The sequence below is a fragment of the Sceloporus occidentalis genome, unplaced genomic scaffold (genome assembly GCF_023333645.1).
Source record: "Sceloporus occidentalis isolate IW3139 unplaced genomic scaffold, rSceOcc1.0.p SCAF_10, whole genome shotgun sequence".
Lineage (NCBI taxonomy): Eukaryota > Metazoa > Chordata > Lepidosauria > Squamata > Phrynosomatidae > Sceloporus > Sceloporus occidentalis.
The window spans coordinates 28,484,033-28,505,002 of NW_028316990.1; the positions used below are offsets into that span (position 1 = coordinate 28,484,033).

A 20,970-nucleotide genomic window follows, 5' to 3' on the forward strand; every position below is an offset into this window, starting at 1 on the left:
ACCTTTTTATGTATTTATGTAAGATTGTTAACTGCCCTGGGCAGTTACAAAAGAAAAAAGTCTAACTTAAAACTAGGAACAAGATGTTAAATAAAGAAATTAGTTAAGTAAAACAGTATGTCAAAACTGACTAACAAATAAAGAAATGTAAAATTGTTTTATTATAAGACATGAAAAAGTAACAGAAGGAGATTTACGAGGTGCACAAATGATTATTTGAAAGATGCATAGTCACAATACTATCAAACATTGATTGGTATAATAAGTGGATTGAACAAAGAAACAGTGCTGATTTTAGGAAGAATATACAGCCGGCCCTTCTTATACGCAGATTTCTTACACACGGATTCAAGCATCCACGGTTTGAAAATGTTCAAAAAAAGTATAAAATTCAAATATCAAACCTTGATTTTCCATTTTTTATAAGGGACACCATTTTACTATGTCATTGAATTTAATGGGACTTGATTTTGTTATCCACGGGGGATAAATCTGTGCATAAATCAAGGGTAAAATTTAGGAGCATGTCACAAAGGATCTAAAGGATGAGGAAAAGGAAAATAATGCCTAACTTACATAATTCTAGCAGGCATAATTGTTTATACTCACGCTAAAGGTGGATGGATAAGAAATGGGGCTTCCAGGACAGATTACACTCTTGCTTTTCACTAAGAGGGGATCGTTTCTTTTTGAATTAAATTACAGTACTGACATTGACCCATGGATAAATCGACACAAGTTTTTTTGGGTCAATTTTTGGACTAACATTTCTAGACGTATACATAAGCACATACAGTACTTCCGCTGGTCAGGATTTGACTGGCAACAGTCACCCAGAGGACATATTTATCGGCCACCTTTAGACTCTGGAATGACCTGCTGGGATAGATTTGACAGCTACACATGCTGTCTGCATTTAAAATACCACTAAAGACCTCCGGCAGGCCTACCCAGTTGATTTTAAAACTATGAATTTTAAAATGGTATTTTAAATGTAATGTTGGATGGTTTTAATGTGTCCTATGTTTATGTTTACACCAGCGTGGGATAGTGGTTTGAGTGTTGGACTATGACTCGAGGTCAGGGTTCGAATCCCCACTCAGCCATAGAAACCCAGTGGGTGACTTGGGGCAAGTCACACTTTGTCATTCTCAAAAGGCAATGGCAACGCTCCTCTGAACCGATCATTCCAAGAAAAGCCCATGAAAGGTTTGCCTTAGGGTTGCTTTAAGTGAGAAACAACTTGAAGGCACACAACAACATTTATGCGTCATAACTTATGTGTTTAAGTGGTGTTATGTGTTTTAATATGTTGTATCCCAGCCTAAAGCCTTGGGGAGAGGTGGGTAAGAAATTATTGTTGTTGTTAATATGCTAATGGCAATGGAAAGAAGAATGTCTCCTTCCAATCCTATGTAGAGAAGCTAAGTGGACTGGCAGTTTACCCTGCATGGTGACATTACAACACAATCTGCCTCCACACCTGAAGGCAGCAGATTTCATCAAGCTCTTTTTTCCCTCAGAGCTCAGCAAATGTACTTTTAAGAAACTTCTACTTATCCCGGCCAACAGTTGATGGATTCTGAGAGTAACAGTTCAAAAAACAAAACAAAACAAAAAAAAAAAAACCCCAAAAACCCAAAAGCCAACTTTTCCCAGGTCTAACCTTCCTCCCAGAGCTTGATGCAGCAAGAAAAGGCAAACACAAAATGTGCAGAAAAACATCTTCATGTTTTGCCCTCTTTCCCACTATAGACCTTTTCCAGCATCAGGTGAGTGCATCTCATGTATATCCAGGTAGAAATTTTAATCTCATAGCTCTAAAGGAATATTCAGAGAATGGGTAGAAATGTTCTTTTTCTTACCTTTTCTCATTTTTTTTCTGTCTCGCAAAAGCATGGAAAGGTATTTAATGCCACAAGCCCAGGCAAGGTCTGCTCTGTGTATTCTCACCCACCCCCCACTTGAAGCTCATGGAGCAATACAGCCGCAGCCACCTTGACGCTTGGCCAGCCGTCCGTCTGGCTATCTTTTAACCCATCAGGGACTGGTTAGGAATGTCCACTGATGCTGATGGATGTACAAGTAGCTGCTATCCTACATGTGGAGGTCCCAGAGGCATTGCATATGGATATTTTTGCAAACAAGCTAGTAAAATGTGGGCTAGACAATGCAACTGTTTGGTGGATTTGTAACTGGTTGACTGGCTGAACCCAAAGGGTGCTCAGCAATGGTTCCCCTTCATCTTGGAGATAAGTGACTAGTGGGGTGCCACAGGGTATCCACGGCTTGTACAAAATAATAGAGAGCATGCTTATCAAATTTGCAGTTGACAGAGGACAGGATTAAAATTCAAAATGACTTTAATAGATTAGAAAGGTAGGCCAAAACTAACAAAAGGAAATTCAACACTGAGAAATGTAAGATACTGCACTTAGGGCAGAAAAATGAAATGCACAGATATAGGATGGGGAATACCTGTCTTAAGGAGATTACTTGTGAAAGGGATATAGGAGTTCTAGTAGACCACAAGTTGAACATGAGTCAACAGCGTGATGTGGCAACTAAAAAAGCCAATGCGATTCTAGGTTGCATCAACAGAAGTATAGTGTCTAGATCAAGGGAAGTAATAGTACCACTCTATTCTGCTTTGGTCAGGCCCCACCTGGAATATTGTGTCCAGTTCTGGGCACTGCAATTAAAAAGGATGTTGAGAAACTGGAGCATGTCCAAAGGAGGGCAACTAAAATGGTGAAGGGTCTGGAAACCATGAAGCCCTATGAGGAATGACTTAGGGAGCTGGGTATGTTTAGTCTGGAGAAGAGATGGTTAAGAGGTGATATGATAGCCCTGTTTAAATATTTGAAGGGGTGTCACATTGAGGATGGAGCAATCTTGTTTTCTGCTGGATGCAAGCTACAGGAAAGGAGATTCCACCTCAACATTAGGAGGAACTTCCTAACAGTAAGAGCTGTTCAACAAAGGAACATACTTCCTTGCAGAGTGATGAAGTCTCCTTCTTTGGAGGTCTTTAAACAGAGGTTGAATGGCCATCTGTCAGGAATGCTTTGATTGAGAGTTTCTGCATGGCAGGGAGTTGGATTGGGTGGCCCTTGTGGTCTCTTCCAACTCTATGATTCTATGATTCTAACATTAGGCAGACAGTACACTGGACTGGGGAAGCCAAGGTATGGGAACCTTTGGGGAGCCTGAGATGCTCTAGATGTTATGGTATCCTGCTTCTCCTCCCCTCCTTTCCCATGAAGAAGGACGGCAGGAGTACTCATTTCCCAACATCAGAGATGAATGACAAGGGCTTATGAGCATAGATCCTAATTCTGAGAATGCTATGTGTCCAACCTTAGAAAGAACACTCTCATATTTTTGGGACGCTCACTTTAGGTTTCATTTTTACCTGATCAACTTTCATCCCATTGGAAGTGTGATACCACTCTACTTTGAGGCATTTTGGATATGGCACAAAAAGTCCCAAGATTTATCCAAATAAAAAGAACTTTCCAGAGACTGAAATACACAGCGGGAGGATGTACTCACATCACCTATAGAAACAGCGAAGACCTTAAGTTGTGACCTAAAAGAAAATGTGTACAAAATGCATAATAGGTGGTATTTGACACTAGTTAAATTGGCTAAAATGGTCAAAGGTGCCAACAATAAATGTTGGAAAAGCCTTGTTTAAGCTGTAGAATAACAAAAAAATGTTTTCAAGAAAAAAATCAATGATAATAATAATAATAATAATAATAATAATAATAAATTTTATTTTTATACCGCTTTTCCAAAAGATCAAAGCGGTGTACACAAAATTTAAAATCAGTTACAAACACATCATAAAATAGATAAAACCAATAACACAATACAATGTACAAATCTAAAACAATCATTCAAAAGGGTGAACCAGGAAGTTGATGGGATCAAAGTACACTAGTTCATTTTCCAGAAGGGAAGGCTTGACAAAAGAGGAATGTTTTTAGCCTCTTTTTGAATGTTTCTAATTTAGTTAAGAAGATCCTTAAATGTAAAATAAATATGGACGCTAAGCTTTATTTATTAAGTACAGTCGGCCCTCCTTATCCACGTATTTTTTATCCACAGATTCAAGCATCCACGGCTTGAAAATATTCAAAAGAAAATATAAATTCCAAATAGCAAAGCTTGATTTTCCATTTTATATAAGGGGCACCATTTTGCTCTGCCATTATATTTAATGGGACTTGATCATCCACGGATTTTGTTATCCACTGGGGATCCTGGAACCAAACCCCAGCGGATACCAAGGTCCCACTTGGTTAGTAATGAATTATTAGAAACCAAATATGGGAAACTATTATTTTATATGACTGTAGCAGCATGGATTGTATATGTACGTAAATGGAAAAACAGAGACTGTCCAGATGTAAATGAATGGTATGATAAATTAATAGAATACATAGAAATAGATAAACGTACCTATTTGCTGAGAGAATATTCCTGGGAAGAACACAAAGAAGACTGGAAATGGTTGACTGACTTCCTGCAGAAGGAAACAGGCAAGAAGTTTCTTGTTTAATTTTCTTTCTTTAACTTAATGCTTTATAATTATATTTTATAATACAAAAAGATTTAGGAGGGTTTAAATTAACTCACTTTAGTAGTTAGGTTAAGAAAGTGGGGATTCAATAGAGATTTAATATTGTTTAAGTCAACAACTGAAATGCCTAAACAGAGCTTAGGAAGTTCATTTTGTGGAATTTTGTGTGACGTCTTAATGTCATTATGTATTATGTTATTTGTTATATGTAGGTAGATGTTCTATGTTGGTATGTATGAGTCCGTTGGTTGGTGTGTATTATATATATTTTAACAATATTCCAATAAAGTTTTTAATAAAAAGAAAGAAACAGCGAAGAGTGATTTGAGACCTTCGATACAACTGTGTCAATAATGCAGTAAACTGTGGAAGGAGGTTAACACTCAGTCCCTGTGATAATATCCCACAGAGACCTATATTTGCTCAGAGCTTTTCAAATATTGATTCGACTCGAGAAAAATTCTTGAACATAGATGCGAGAGAATGAAGTCGCAGCAGGAAAGAGTTTGTCACCCCATGCCCTCATCCCAGGGTTTTTTTGTGTGTGTTTAGTTTAGATTTCCCCTCCCGCCTCCCTCTATTTTAGCCTTCTGTTCTTGGAAATTATAGATCAAAAGGGAGAAATGAGAAAGACACGCAATCTCACAGGCGCTAAGTACATATTGACACAAGCCGCAATCAGATGAAGCCCTTTTAAAAAAAAGAAGAAACTCCTGACTCAGCAGAGACCTTCTGCTGCTCAATCCTTGCTCAAAATTAACTTTTCTAAGAGACATTACCTCTCTGGGTTATGATGTCTTTCGACTTTTAGGGAGCGGTGTTACTTCTGGCTCCATCTCAGTCAAATGTCTTGGGATGGTCCAGGTGAGAAGGCTGGTAAGGAAAGAGCAAGTGGAGAGGTAAAAAACATTTTGCGATTTATACATAGAATCGTAGAGTTGGAAGAGACCCCAAGGGCCATCCAGTCCAACCCCCTGCCATGCAGGAACTCTCCATCAACGCATCCCCGACAGATGGCCTTCCAGCCTCTGTTTAAAGACCTCCAAAGAAGGAGACTCCATCACTCTCTGAGGGAGTGTTTTCCACTGACAAACAGCTCTTACTATCAGGACGTTCCTCCTAATGCTGAGGTGGAATCTCTTTTTCTCCAGTTTGAATCCATTACTCCTGGTCCTGTTCTCTGGAGCAGCAGAAAACAAGCTTGCTCTCTCCTCAATATGTCATCCCTTCAAATACTTAAACAGGGCTATCATATCACCTCTTAACCTTCTCTGCTCCAGACTAAACATCCCCAACTCCCTAAACCTCTCCTCCTAAGGCTTGATTTCCAGATCCTTTACCATTTTGTCCACCCTCCTCTGGACATGCTCAAATTTGTCAACATCCTTCTTGACACAGTATTCCAGGAGGAGCTTGACCAAAGCAGAATAGAGTGCTACTATTACTTCCCTCAAACTAGGCACTATACTTCCATCGATGCAGCCTAGAATCCTGAGTTCTCTTCTCCAGCACCACAGCTCAAATGAATGGATTTTCTTCCTATCTTCTTTCTTAACTGTCCAGCTCTCACATCCATCCATGGCAATAGGGAATACAATGGCCTGTATAATCTTACGTTTGGGCTGAGTTGTATATCTTTGCATTCTAGAACCATTTCTAGTTCTTTCGTAGCCGCTCTCCCCATTCGTAGTCTTCCTCTGATTTCCTGGCTGTAGTCTCCGTTCCGATCAATGTTTGATTCCAGATATGTGAACTCTAATACTATTTCTATTTCCTCATTGTCTAGGCTGAATTTGTGTAGATTTTCCGTGGTCATTATTTTTGTTTTATGTTCAACAGTAGTCCTGCCTTTGCACTTTCTTCCTTGATCTTCCTTGGTAGTTGTTCCAGGTCTGGGAGCTTTTCTGCTAGTACTATGGTGTCATCTGCGTACCTTAGATTGTTAATATTCCTTCCTCCTGTTTTGACTCCTTCTTCTTCTGTGTCCAAGCCTGCTTTCTTTACAATATCTTCTGCATATAAGTTGAATGGATAGGGTGAAAGGATGCAGCCTTGTCTGACCCCTTTGCCAATTGGGAACCATTCTGTTTCTCTGTGCCCTTTTCTCACAGTAGCCTCGACCTGAGTACCGATTCCTCATCACCAACTGTTTAGAATGCTTTAATTCATGGTGTTTATCATTTTTAACAGGCTCTGCTCACTTACATTAATACTTCAAGTAAAAGGGGAGGAAAATTAGGGAAGACCGCAATCTTGATGGCCGCCCACCTCTCAGGTAGAAAGCAGAGAGCTCAGTATGTAGGTTTCCTGTGTTGCTAAAATCATACGGCGCAAAGAGGAGAAATGGTTGATTTGCAGGATAAACTATACTGCAGGCTCAGATTAAGACTGTGTAGGGTCCATATTGTAATGCCATTGTGGAAATCTATGGTGGAGAAGAGGACATTATCTGCAAATTATCCCAAGTGATGAGACATTTCTACTTCATTGACAGGATAATCATGGGATAAGCACGGCACATGTGATAATCTTTCCAGCGATTGTGCAATAAGGATGGTACACGACAATACTGCCATGGGAAGAGGCAATCCTCTTTCTGTCTCAGGTAGTCAGCCACAAACCTCCTTTAGCGGAGGATCACTGGAGAAGACGGAGAAGTGCCTCGACTATGTAAATATCTCCGTGATGTTAATAAGTGTGGATTTTTATTTAAAAATGGGATTAATTGAAATCCTTTAAGGGCAGTTCTGTCCATACACAATTTACTTTTTAAAATTAGTACATCTTTTCCTATTAGATTGAACAAAAGGCATTCCCTTTTTACAGTGGCCAACCAGATTTCATTAAAAAAAATAAAAGTTAAATGTTGTAAATCCCTAAACAGATTACCATTCTCTGGTTTGTGTTCTCCAGAAACAGGTATTCTTAGCTGAACGAGAGAAAATACACAATCATTAGGTACTGCCCAAGAAATCCAACAAATGGCAACCGCATAAATTAATTCATTTATTTGACACACAAATTTCAAAATTGCTAAGATAAACATTTTTCTCCATAGCTGCAATATTGCCACCTATGTACAAAAGATATGATAAAATTACTACACATATTAAAAAAATACAGTATGCATTACTTATATACAGTACAATGTGCAAAACATGGCAAAATCAACATATGGAAAATTGATTTTAGGGTTGCAAATCGAAAATCCAAAGGCATCATGGTTTCTCTTACAAAGGCATTGAACTTGGGGACGCTCCATTTGCCTGAATGAATGAATGAAAATATATAGACATCATTGTGACTATGAAAAGAGGAACATTTATTTAAGCATGATTGTTACTGCAGCTAGTACAAAGATCTCGCTTTTACATTGGTATTGTGCTGATTTTTAAAGCTCATTTTCACAACCCAAAAATATATACTGCTAAACACAAAAAACCAAAAGCAACTTGCAAGACATCTAAATCTTCAGTTTGTAATGAAAATCCCCATGGAGATTTTGGGTGCTGGGATATTTCCTGTAAAGGGATATGCTCCCATAGAAGTGGATTGGGTTGTTTTCACCTTCAAGTTGCCTGTTGATTTATGGCAACCCCATTAATTTCGTAGGGGTTTCCACTCATTTAAGGCTTTGGGATCTTTTAAAACTGTACTATGCGCATGGCATGTAATGTTAAAATAGCTGTGTATTAGAAGGGGGAAGAAGAGTCCTAGATCCTTCTTCATGATTGTCATGTTTTGCCAGATTTTTATGCTTGCATTATCTATTAATTCATATTCATCTGCAAGCAGCATCTAAAAGAATGGTTAATCCTGAATTAGAGGGAAATAGGATTTGCCACAAGTTAATGTTTCCACTGCCACTTGTAAAACGTTACACAGCTTCATCACATCAAAGGGGTTTGATCATTTGTCCCAGATGTCATCCTTTCTATCACAAATCACACAACCCTCCAGACCTTGGATTGCAAGTCCCACCAGCCTTAGCCAGCACATCCAATTGCTGAGGAAAGCTGGGAGTTGCTGTCTATTCTTGTAACATTTCTTAACCAGTGTTTTTATTTGAAGAGGGGGAACTAGCAATTATGGTTTATTGAGATCGCATTGGAGCCTGGTTTTATTTTTCAAAATGTAAAATTTAATATTACCATGCATTAGTGATATCACCTAAAGGGTTTGCCTATTCAAAATCTGTGCCACAGTAGTTCCCATATTCCAGTTTGAGTAAAACCTTTACTACTATTACTATTAAAATATTTGTTTAAACCCAACAGTATGGTAGAGATTTTTCAATCTGGCTAACATTACCTGTACAATAAAACCAAAGGAAGTTCTTTTGTGTCTCATTGACACAAATGGGACTTAAGAGCCAGCGTAGTTTAAGCATTGGACTATGACTCTAGAGATCAGGATCTGAATCTCCGCTTGGACATGAAAACCCACTGGGTGATCTTGGGCAAGGCACACACTCTCAACCGCAGAAAACCCTGTGATAGGTTTGCCATAAGTTGGGAACGACTTAAAGGCACACAACAACAACAACAAATTAGACTTTAGCTGGCTCAACATGACCACTACATTTAAGCCTTCCTGATATGTGTGTGTGTGCAGTAGCAAATATAGATTTGGTTGTGTAAATGCGTAAATGTATTGAGGAGGACAGTGTGTGATAACCTGTCCCTGAATATGTAACTAAACTGCACCGTACAATAAACACAGATTGGAAAAGTGGAGGAAAGAAAGTAGATCTCTTAGGGATTTTGAGTGATTTCCAGTATATCAGACAGGATCTCTAACTCCGTATAATACAGTCATCCCTCCATATCCATTGATTTTTTAATCCACAGATTCAAACATCCACGTCTTGAAAATATTTCAAAAATATTTAAATTCCAATTTAAATTCCAAAAAGAAAACCTTGATCCCCCCCCCCCCCCATTTTTAAAGGGACACCATTTGACTATGCTATTGTATTTAATGGGACTTGAGAATCCACGGATTTTGTTATCCACAGGGGGGTCCTGGGACGAAAATACAGCAGATATCAAGAGCCGATTATAATAGAAACAACAACAAACCCCATCCCAAATTATACTGCTGAAATGAAGAAAAGCTTGGGGCAACCAGAAGAGGATTTTGAGTGGAGAGAAAACTGGTAATTTATAAATACCTTTTCGTTCTAGTATTTTTAAGTATATATATATTGAACTCAGAATTCTTTAATCCTAATTCTTTAATGCCTTTTTCACTAGGCTCATGTTGGTGGATCTCATGGTACTAGTGAAAAACAAGGTTGCATATGCAAAGCTGAAATCTGTCTACCCCTGAGAGAGATTTAACCCAAGAACAGTTACCAAAATGATTTGGGCTCCTTCCCATGGCACCTTTTGTTACCTTTCTGCTACAGAATTGCATAACAGCAGCAATGTGTTTTCCCTAGCAGCTTCCACGATAAAGGATGCTCTCAAACAGATTTCAAATGATAAAATCCATATTGCAAGATACTTGAGCTCCTATCAGCAGCCCACTGTTGTTAATGAAGAAACAAAGCAAAAGCACCATGTGAACAGAATGGTTCTGTGGCTGACAGTGGCTTACTTCAGCAAGGAAGGCTTGCTTAGCATTGGCGAAAACAGTAAAACTGTATTTGCACACTGAAAAAGACAATGCTAGCCAGTAATAATAATATGACCAAGTAATCCATTTTTTAAAGATAAAGATTTATAATGCCTTGTGTTACAAAAGTTGTCAAGTGCACAAAATTACTTAAGCAATAATAATAAAAAAGAAACATTTCACATAATACCAGATTCACATACATATGGTAAATATTATACAATAGCCTGCACATCTCCAGAACATATGATCAAAAGCAAACCATTGTTTTAATTTTCTTTTAATAATAAAGCTCTATTCTGAATTGCACAGAAAATACCACACATTCCTACACTAAAAATAAATAATTTCATTACAAACATGTCATGATCCCTTAAATATTTTCTTTCCTAGAAGAAAGTCCCACACAGGTTATCGCACACCTGAATGGATTCTTTCTGGGGTTGGGGTTCATGTTGCACAGTCTCCTGCAGTTTGGATCAGACAAGGATCCCGAGGGTGCAGCATGGCATCCAGCAATATTGCCCAAAGTAAAGTATATTTACATATACTCTGCCAATTGGTCAAGAGTTTCATGGTCAGTCTGCAGTGGGAAGATGATAGAAAGCTCTGAGGAATGGTAGAGACTGGCTTAACTGCAACATATTCTGAACCAAAGAACACAGCAGGAAAACCGGATGAAATAAACCATTCCTTACATGGTGCAGCAAAGTGCTTCTCAGACTGTATGCCATGACCAACATGTACAGCCAGCCTCCACGTTTGTGGCTTTGACCTTTGTGGATTTCATTATTCATGGATTTGGTTAACATATTATCTCTAGGAATTTCTAGATCCCCCAGCATGGCTTTATAAGGCCATCCTTACCAGAACGTGCATTGGAGGACCTAGGAAACACTTCTTTAGGCACTTGTAGGACCTCCAGCATAATTCTTACGGTTAACATCCGGTGGATGTTGACCATAGATTTGCAGTAGAGGACCTAGAGATTCCTAGAGAGGTGTTCTCTCTGGTAAAAAAACAAATAGCACTTTTTATGTGCAGGTTTTCCACTTTCACTGTGGGCCTGTGTCTCTAGCCCAGTGAATGTGGAAAATCTGCTGTAGTGTCCTGAAATGTTTTTGGGTGCTTCACACATTTTCTACCGTCCCATTTTCAGGACTGACAAGGCTTACTTGCTTGCTTACTTCTTCTTTATATGTCGGTTAAACTCTGTTCAGATACATACTGCCTATATAAACGCTGGCACACAAATAAAATATATACTTGTTCAATGTTAATGACTGATGCAATGGTCTTCTTGTATGGGGGGGGGGGAGAATAACACTTGGAGGGTGGAATTAGTTTAGCGCATCCCAAAAGTTTGAGGTCCCTGTGGGCCCTGCTTCCAAAAGCTGGAGAAGCACTCTGACACCCACAAGAAACCAGTTGTTCTGTATAGTGTTGTGGCCTTTTCTCTCCTTGGCTCTGGACCAGAGGAGTGAAATGCACATGTGTGGAAATTGCATAGACATACAGCATACCCTTTGCATCAACTCCCACTGCTGGAAAGAGAAGCTGCTTCTTACACTGTAAGGTGGTTTGCTTTTGTGAAAACATGCATGAAATGTCATATAATATATATATCTATGTGCATGCATACATCTTATTCTTTGGATTTGGGGTCCTGATAAAAACAAACCTTGTCTCCTGTCCTGTTGTGATAAGTTCAAAGTACAGATAGTTAAATTCATCCCATTTCTATCTTCTTTGGACTGGATATGACACATGACAGGAAACATGCTAGTCAGAGAGGCGCCATCGGAAAGTGACATACATGAATTCAAACTGGTCCTTGCAGGGGAAAACTATACTTAGAATCCACTGGGAAATATAAAGCACCTCAAAATGTTAGCCTCCATCAAAGGATGGCTATGGAATGGTAAAGTTGAAGCATTCTCTCCAAGAACTCTTCTCTGATCTCCAGTTAAAAACACCAAACATGTATTAAGCCATAAGCTAAGGCAACTAAACATTAAATGCAGTTTTTTATGAATCACTGTATCAAATTACCAAGACAAGGCAACATAAGAGCACTCTCCCAAATGTGGGTCGCAAATAGAGGTTTCGTTTCTTTTTATTGTAAAACTACTCTGATATCTATGAGGATTTCCTCTCATTTCAAAGCTAACCTCAAATGGTACCTTCACAAGAAAAAAAGAAAATTGAAAATATGCATTGGAAATGTGAAAGTGACTCAAAATACTACACTCGGACTAAATAAATACAGTCGGCCCTTCTTATACACGGATTTTTTATACACGGATTCAAGCATACACGGTTTGAAAATGTCCCAAAAAAGTATATATTTACCTTCATTTTTCATTTTTTATAAGGGACACCATTTTGCTGTGTCATTATATTTAATGGGACTTGAGCATACACGGATTTTGTTACACACGGGGGATCTTGGAACCAAACCCCAGTGTATAACAAGGGTCCACTGTACCAAACAATGCAGATACTGATTGCTTCTGTTATCAAAATCACAACTGTTGAAGCAAATAGTGTGGATCATGAACAATAGTACAAATCCCGGTGTTTTTTCTATTGTTCTTCAACCCCTACTCTGAACCCTACTCTGAGAAAAAACTACCATGTAAGAATGGTGAACTTTTCTTTCCTTTGGAATTTTCTTTGGAATTTAAATTTGCGTAACATGATTGTATTTTTGATATTTCCTTAAGGTCAAAAATGGGAAGAATATTCTGATAGAACTATAATTTTTTATCATTATTATCATGAAATAGAAAATAGGATTTCTGTGACACTGTTGCATAGTCAACAGTTATTAGACAACTAGATGTACTGATGCATCCTGTTTCCTGGTGTTAAAATCAGCTGTTGCTCAGTGGATAAACACTAATTTTACAAGTCCCAGGTTCAGTCTCTGGAACATGTAGCTGAAAGGAGTCAATATCTCATCCTGACATCCCCGAAAGCCATTGCCAGTCATAGTAGTCAATACCATGCTAAATGGACAGATATTCCTATATTCCTGCCACTTAATATTGGGAAATGGTTTCATGAACTTCTAAAATGCACAAATACAATAGACAGTGATGATCCCTATCTTTAGCACCTGTTTAGTAGAGCCAATCTGTCTTGTTCAGGGACCAGGGAAATGGATATGATTGTTATTTATATTTTTATTTATCCACTCAAAATATTTTTAAAGCGATTGATAGAGTTTAGAAATTACCTGTCTTGGAGATGACAACGCCCTGTAGATTGTGATCTAGGAAGGCTGATTTCCCCCTCCCCCCTTCTTTTTAAAAGTGCTGCAACATTAATTCAGAGGCTATAGGATAAAAACTTGGTTAAGGGACAATGACAATGAGCACTGCTCCACAAAAGCAGCGCTACATTTTTCAGGTTTAATTTCACTTTTCTCATAGAACACCAGCACAGAATGTAAAATAGCAGCCTCTAAATGGAAGATGCCTTTGGAACCAAAATGTTAAAAAGCATAAAGAGTAAAATTGGTCGAAAATGTGCAAATAACAGTCCAGCACTTTAATGACATCTCCAAAAGAAATGATCAACTAGATATTTTTATACATCTCCTGAATACAAATTAAAGAAGGTTGGGACCATTTAAAAAAAAGCCTTCTCTCATTAATCATGCATTTATCTATTTATTTAATATATTGATTTATTACATCCCCAAAAATTTCCCTATAAAATCAGTAACTGCTTTTAAAAAGGACACTTTCTTTGCTTTCTCTAGATCATGCAAACACATGTTGCAGCAGACATTATTTTAGAAGAGGCATTCTCAAGATGGTGTCATCTATATCTGCGTTTTTCCCCCAAGTAATTATATTAACAATTACTTTTAAAAAATCTGATGCCAAACTAACGAAAGACACCTTTTTATTATATCACTTCTTTTATTAAGGAATCTATCAGATTAAACTGAGTAACTGTTGTAGCCATAAAACTATTTTAAACAAAAATGTAGAGGGAGAAAGAGACCTCTTTTTAAGTCAGGAATTAAAAATGAATTTTTAAAAAACCAGTCACATGTCACTCATTTTATAAAATCCTTTCTGTTTTCTTCAGTTTAACCAACTACAGCTTTCTGTAGGAATAATCTAGTGCAGTAATAGTATGTCTTTGTCCAAATAGATTTTCTCTGCTTAAAGAATTATCTAATTTCCCCCTTGCTTCCCAGCTTGCTTTAAGTGTGTGCCAGTAGCATATTTTTACAAGATTGCAAAGCCATCTTTTATCTTAATGGAACATCAGTTTTCATTCCGCTACTTATGCTTTTTAGGTTTTTTTTATAAACCGTCTTATAAGATCGTTTTAAAAGATGGACCTGAAAACAATGGACCTGGACTGTAAAATAGATCTGTAAAACCCACAATCAAATAGGCCTTGCCTTTTCAGTTAATCCCAGTGCAACTGTAGATCCTGTGGATCAAGAAAATCAGTTGAAAACATACTTGGAGAAGTTGAGTTGAGAGGAGTTAATCCCGAGGAAGTGTTTGGCATAGTAATGTCTAACCACTCCATGTTGTCTAAATTTGTGTCTGGAAGGTCAAGAGATAAGCAGGAATTAGAAGCAGTGAACTGTAAATCAGATGTTTCCATAGGTGACTGGGAGTGATCAAGTATGCCAGAGTGATTGAGAAGGTCGCTTTGAAGGTCTTCAATCAGGGAGAAAGACTCTCTATCCTCGCTATTGCTTGACAGTTGAGACATTCCATTCCCTGATGGTAGAGTTCCTTCCAAGAGAGCTTCTAGTTGGTTTTCCAGACACAGAGAGAAATTGCTTGCTGGTTCCAAGGAGAGAGGAGGAGCCATTTGGACTTGTGGCGGTGGACGAGAGACCACTGTGTTCACTGGCATAGTGCTGATGTTGGCAGTAACTGGGGTCATTTTGGAAATCAGAGAAGATTCTTCCTTGGTAGGCATGGAAATTTCTGTTTGCAAAATAAATCAGAAAAGTGGTTGTTGGGTTTTTTTGTTGTTGTTGCATAAATAGTAAAGTTCCTCTTCTAACTTTGATGTGCTGCTAGTTCTAAGTTTGGGACATGCTGAAGTTATGTTCTATTTAGAGACTGTAACATACAGGAGCCAAACAGCTAGACTACTGTTTTCTATGTATTTCGTAGAATGTACGCCATTGGCAGGTTTCATTTTTATCAGTTTTATTGTGTAAATCTACAACACTATATAAATAAAGTATAATAATAATAATAATAATAATAATAATAATAATAATAATAGTGCTAGCGTGATTAAACACACATATTACACATAACCTGTGCTAAACAAAGGAATCACATGCCTTCCCTTCACCAGAGAACCCACCATCTCTCATTTAAGTTGTATCAATTCTTGGAACTGATGAAGGCAGCCTTTATAAATTTTTCAACAGCCCGAGTTCACAGACTGTAACAATGGCTGGAAGACACGAGATCTCAGTTCAAAACAATGGGTTCCAAATTGATTAACTGAACTTAATACAACATATTTTAAACCTTTCCTAGTTAATGAACTATCAGATGTACTAGAAGGTTAGAGATTAGGACACTGCCAGCCTGATGTAGTTAAAGATTATTTGCACAGTCAAGTAAATATTACACTGACAATGAGCTGCCTTCTATGCTGAACAATAAAGGAACTCAACAAACGCCAAGTTCTTCATCCAGGATTATGCACCTCACTATTTGGAATACCCACAGGTAGCCCCAGTGACAACCTTATGTTATCCAGGTGTTATAGACTACAACTACTATCACCTCAGCATGGTTAGGGATTATGAGAATTATAATCAAAAAATCTGGAATGCACCAGATGTTCTAGACCCTAAACTAAACAGAAACAAGAACAGGAAGCTCTTTCCATCATATGTATCCTTTCAATGTGACTTACCTCCACTCTTAATGAGGATGTCAAAGAGGTCATCCATTTGCTGGCTATGTGCACTCGAAATCTGTAAAACAGACATTTCTTTTTTTAAAAGCTTTTTCACACACATCTCTCCCTAACGTGTGAAGATTATTTGTCTTCTGCATAAAATCAGAATACAGGGATTCTTGTGCCTATAGTATATCTTAACTTTGCATTCTAAAATATGGATCCATTGAGGTCTCATTTCTCCAAAAGAACCTATGGAGTGACATGCACGGAAATGAATCTGAATGTATACTAAGTAACAGAAGATTTTTGCAAATTTGGGACACATTTCTGAAGTACTGATTACATGCTCACCTCATGAATATATCTAGCTAAGGGCCCATACAGACAGGCCAAAATAAAGCTGCTTCAGGTCACTTTGGAGGTATGTTGTTTAAACAACACATGCATATTAAGAGGTCAGATTGGTTGTTCAGCTTCCACTCCTAATCTGTGCTCCAGTCCTTAGGACTGGATCATGACTTTGGCATGGTTTCTGGCGTCTTAGGACACATGCATCATTTAAACAGCACCTCCAAAGTGACCCAAAGCATTGTCTGTCTGTTTGGACCCTGAATCTTATTAAATTCAGGTAGAATTAAGATGCAGAGGATGGCGCTGGAAGAACAGGTTGCTACCTGAACTGTGGTTCTTCAAATGGTCATCTCTGCCTTAACACATGGGTTTTGTGCCTGTGCAGAAACCTAGTTCAGAATGTTCTAGAGCTGAGTAGCCTTGGTAGGAGACCCCATCCCTTCATGCAGCATGTATGCTCCAAGCCGCCAGGCTATTTTCCCCTCAGTCCCAGAAGACTCCACTCCTCACAAGCAACTGTGCATGGTGACAAGAGTAGGAGTGGAAGCTGAATGACCAATTTGCCAAGCCACTGCTACAAAGCAAGATGTTTTAAAGTGGACCTTAAGACTGCTAACTTGCTTTTTCAATTTGTTAATCTGATTTAATTTTGGATTAGAGAAAAGGGGCTAACCACTGAGAACTGGTGGACTAGGATATGGGGTATGTGGTTGATGGAGAAACTGGCTGCTATGATGAAGTTTTGCACTGGTCACAAATTCAGATCAAGGTAATGTTCTAGACTGAGATTTATGTTGTTTCTTAGACTTCATTTCTGGTTCATGTGAAGCAGATGATGAATGTGAACATTTAGAACTGGAATAAGCATACTGTGATTAACCGATATCACAGTCAAGGAAGCAGTATCTCCTGATGAAGAAGAAGTAGATGCTGGTTGAAGAGATATAAACAGTGTCACAGAGACTGAAAGGATGGTTTCAGCATCAGAAATCAAACACGCCAATGAACTGAAGTGGACATCATGTGAGCTAATATCACATCCACATCATTGGTTTGGGAAGACATGCTCTTCTTTTTAGGTTGCTTAGAGACTGGTTTTGCCATGATTGTTGAAGCACAAACAAGTGTTTTACTGGCAGCTGTATGGCCTGTTGTTTTATTACACTCTTCCCAGCAGAGAAGTTTAAGCCTTGACACCCTATTGCAGAAAGCTTGGGACATACAACTCCTACAAATGTACAATATGGCTTTTGTCAACTAAGACGTTAGGAGTGGTCAGACAAAGCTACTTTCTGTCTTCAAGAGACACAAAATTTGAAAAGACGTATAGAAACCATAAAAAGGGATAAAGGGGCTAAAGCCCTGAAATAAAAGTCAGAAGTGGTGGGGTTTTTTTCTTGGATATGATGACTAGGAGAAAAAGAAGAAGCAAGACACTGAGAGAAAACTAATTGAAGATAAAGAAGAAGTTAAATTAATAAATTAAATTAATGAACAGAAAGAGACGAAAACATGAGGAGTGTTCAGAAGAGAACAGACCACAACATTTCTTTTTCAGCAGATGAAAAGAAACTGAGGGGAGACTAGCCTGGTGGGTCAGAGTATGTGTGTTACAGGGAGAGAGTGGGGTTTTCCATCAAGGCTACTCAGCTCTAGCACTTTCTGACTGAGGTCTCTGCACAGGCACAAAACCAAGGTGTAAGTCAGAGTCCACAAGCAAGAAGATCATTTGTAAAAGTAAATTAAAAAGTTTTCTGTTGGTGTAGAGATGTGTATACTATCCAGTAGAAGATATGATAAAAAATCACTATAGCTGAGAAAATAGGAATCTGTATATGAGAACCCCATGAGTATCTAGCAAACCTTTGTTCCGGCAGACATGATGACAAAGGCAACAGAAAATTTGGTTTGTATGCTACTAATAAAATATTGGCTCCAAATGGCTAACATACAGTAAAGACTGCCAATTTGGAAAATTACAGCCTGTTAATGATGTCAAGAGGTTAAAAACCATATTTGGAAGAATTTAAAGTGATCTAGAGTTGAGGTTTTAAAAAAATCCAGATAGGGACATATTCCCTGAACTTCCTGCTGGCTGCTCCTATGTGTAAACTCACAAATAAAAACATGATTATTCTACGTAGAACATCTGCATATAACTTACCTCATGCTGAGAAACCTGCAAGCCGCGTGTCTGTTTGATGGCTTCTTCATAGCGTGGAGGGTCTTCTGACATGGTTACTGAACTACTGAACAAAGACTGTGGTAAAATGTAACGCTGGGGCTGAGATGGGGAGGCTGGCTGCAGGAAAGAAAAGCAAAAATAATAAATGTGCAAACTTGTCTTAAACAGAGTCTACAGAAATGCAAGCACCTTCTACAACATTATAAAAACAAATCAGACAACAACAACAACAACAACAACAAAACCCTAAAAGACAACAGAAATATTACTTCTCTATAGCCAGTGTAGTTTACCAATCCTTCCCCCACTCCCCCAAATCTTATTACATCTCTAGATCTCATTCTTGTTACAGATACCTTGCCAAATATGAGTAACCTGGTCTGGTTGTCCTCTTACTGCTATATCTGCATTTACATACTTAATAAATGGATACCATATTGACCAAAATTTGTCATCTGTTCTGTCTTATTGATTTAACAGTGAACATTAACTTTTCCAATAAAGCTACATGCCACGTTCTACATAACCATTTGTTCATACATAAATCTTTGGCCTGAAACACACAGGCAAAATAAAGTGCCTTCCAGGTGCTTTGGAGGTGTGTTGTTCAAATGACGCACCCCCCCCCCCCCCCAAATGACTTGGAAATCACTGTGAGGCCCAAAGCCAATCCAAAAAAGAGCAGCAAAAAGCTGCTCCTGCCAGTGCCCCATTCAGGACCATGGCAGTTCAATATGCACCTTGCCCACCATAAAATGTTGGGAAGTTGGTGTCATAGTCAGTATAGAAATGAGAGGGACCAATGTATTTATTAAGCCCACCATCAATCTGAAATTGGGTACAGTTTAATATTAAATTGCTTGGGCCTTTTTCAGGAGTTCTGTAGCTGTGCGTTCCTGCATGGCAAGAGGTTGACCTAAATGGCCCTTGCGGATCCTTCGAACTCTAAGATTCTACGATTCTGCAGCATTGCCTTCTATCTGTCTTCTGTTCAAGTACTAACCAGGCCTAAATCTGCTTTGCATGCTTAGTATGGTATGGAGCCTGTGGGGAAAAAGTATGAAGCCACTGACAGTCTTATTTATCTATTTATTTACCAAATTAATCATTAAATATTTTTTAATATTGATGCAGATCAGGTAATATCAGAACAGAAGGTATATTGGGTATACTGTATATTACAGAGAAATACAAAAGAATCCTGAAACCCTGGAGAGGCACAATGAATTTATAGTGCACAAGAAAGGGCTAAATGGACTGACTCAGTGCAAGTTAGCTTCCTATATACTGTGTTCTTATGCTCAATGTGGCCTTTTTTCCCCAACCCTCAAAGAAAGTGTGTGTAGATGAGCCATATCAAAATGTGGTTCTTTAGCTGAAAAAAGTTTCTTACCCTGCCATACATACAATTTTAGGGTTTCTGATGTCACCTTATTAAGCAGATTTCTTGAAATCAAGGTTCTTAGCAAAAAGAGAGAAAAGTACTGCCTTGCTGATCCAACATTCTAGAAGGTTCTGGGCAAGCAATGCCCCATACATTAAAGAAGTTCAATGCAGAAATTTGTCTATGGCACACACATACCTTCTGAGGAGCACTGGGTCCATTTTCCATCAAGGACGCCTGGTTCCCTGAGTGAACTGTGATATTTGACTTCTGATTAAACAAAGATTGTTGTAGTGTTGTAACAGACTGATTCTGACAGGGGAAAACTGCATTTGATGAGGTAGGAATTACCTGAAAAAACAAAATTATATGACAGTACTCATATAATTTTTTGGCATGCAAGGGAGTGCTGCAAGCAAGACAAACACAGCCATGAAAGAAACACAATTCTCAAAGTTACTGAATGCATTTTGAAAATGTCCAAGTGTGTCCAAGTGATTCCACATCTATTATTTTTCAGTGCACACAGCACTGAGATAAGATCCTAATCTATTCCTCCAAGGGAAGTGTGAAGATCGTTACATGGTCTAGGGCTGATGTTTCTGTGATTGTGATCTTTTAGGGATTTTGCAGCTTCTTGTTTTAAATATCAGCTAAAGTCTTGCCTGACTATCGGTTCATGTGTCCACCATGATGGCCAGCAGCCATCCCTTCAGATGTTCAAAAGTGAGTACTTGTGTTACCTCTCAGTCTTTTCTTTTTTAAATTAAACATACCCAGCTCCCTAATGCATTCTCACAGGGCTTGGTTTCCAGACTTTTAAATCTCGGTTGATCTTCTTTGGCCACATTCCTGCTTGTCACTATTCTTCCTAAACTGTGGTGCACTCCAGCACTTCTGAAAGATGACCATCCAACTGTTGCTTAA

At 38.4% G+C, this 20,970-nt stretch overlaps 1 protein-coding gene across 2 annotated transcripts in view; it reads right to left on the reverse strand.

Annotated features, from left to right (window-relative positions):
• Window positions 1-7,626: 7,626 nt before the first annotated feature.
• LOC149306275 (myocardin-related transcription factor B-like) overlaps window positions 7,627-20,970 on the reverse strand; it is an 81,878-nt gene continuing 68,534 nt past the window's right edge. Inside the window, exons 13-16 of one of the 2 annotated variants that reach the window (XM_089477030.1) lie at window positions 20,242-20,394; window positions 18,639-18,776; window positions 16,136-16,196; window positions 7,627-15,180 (exon numbers count right to left, since the gene is read on the reverse strand). In XM_089477030.1, the coding sequence (XP_089333156.1) occupies window positions 14,645-15,180; window positions 16,136-16,196; window positions 18,639-18,776; window positions 20,242-20,394 (888 nt within the window). In that variant the 3' untranslated portion in view covers window positions 7,627-14,644. The remainder of the gene's footprint in view (window positions 15,181-16,135; window positions 16,197-18,638; window positions 18,777-20,241; window positions 20,395-20,970) is intronic. The other variant, XM_089477029.1, reaches the window with a different exon arrangement.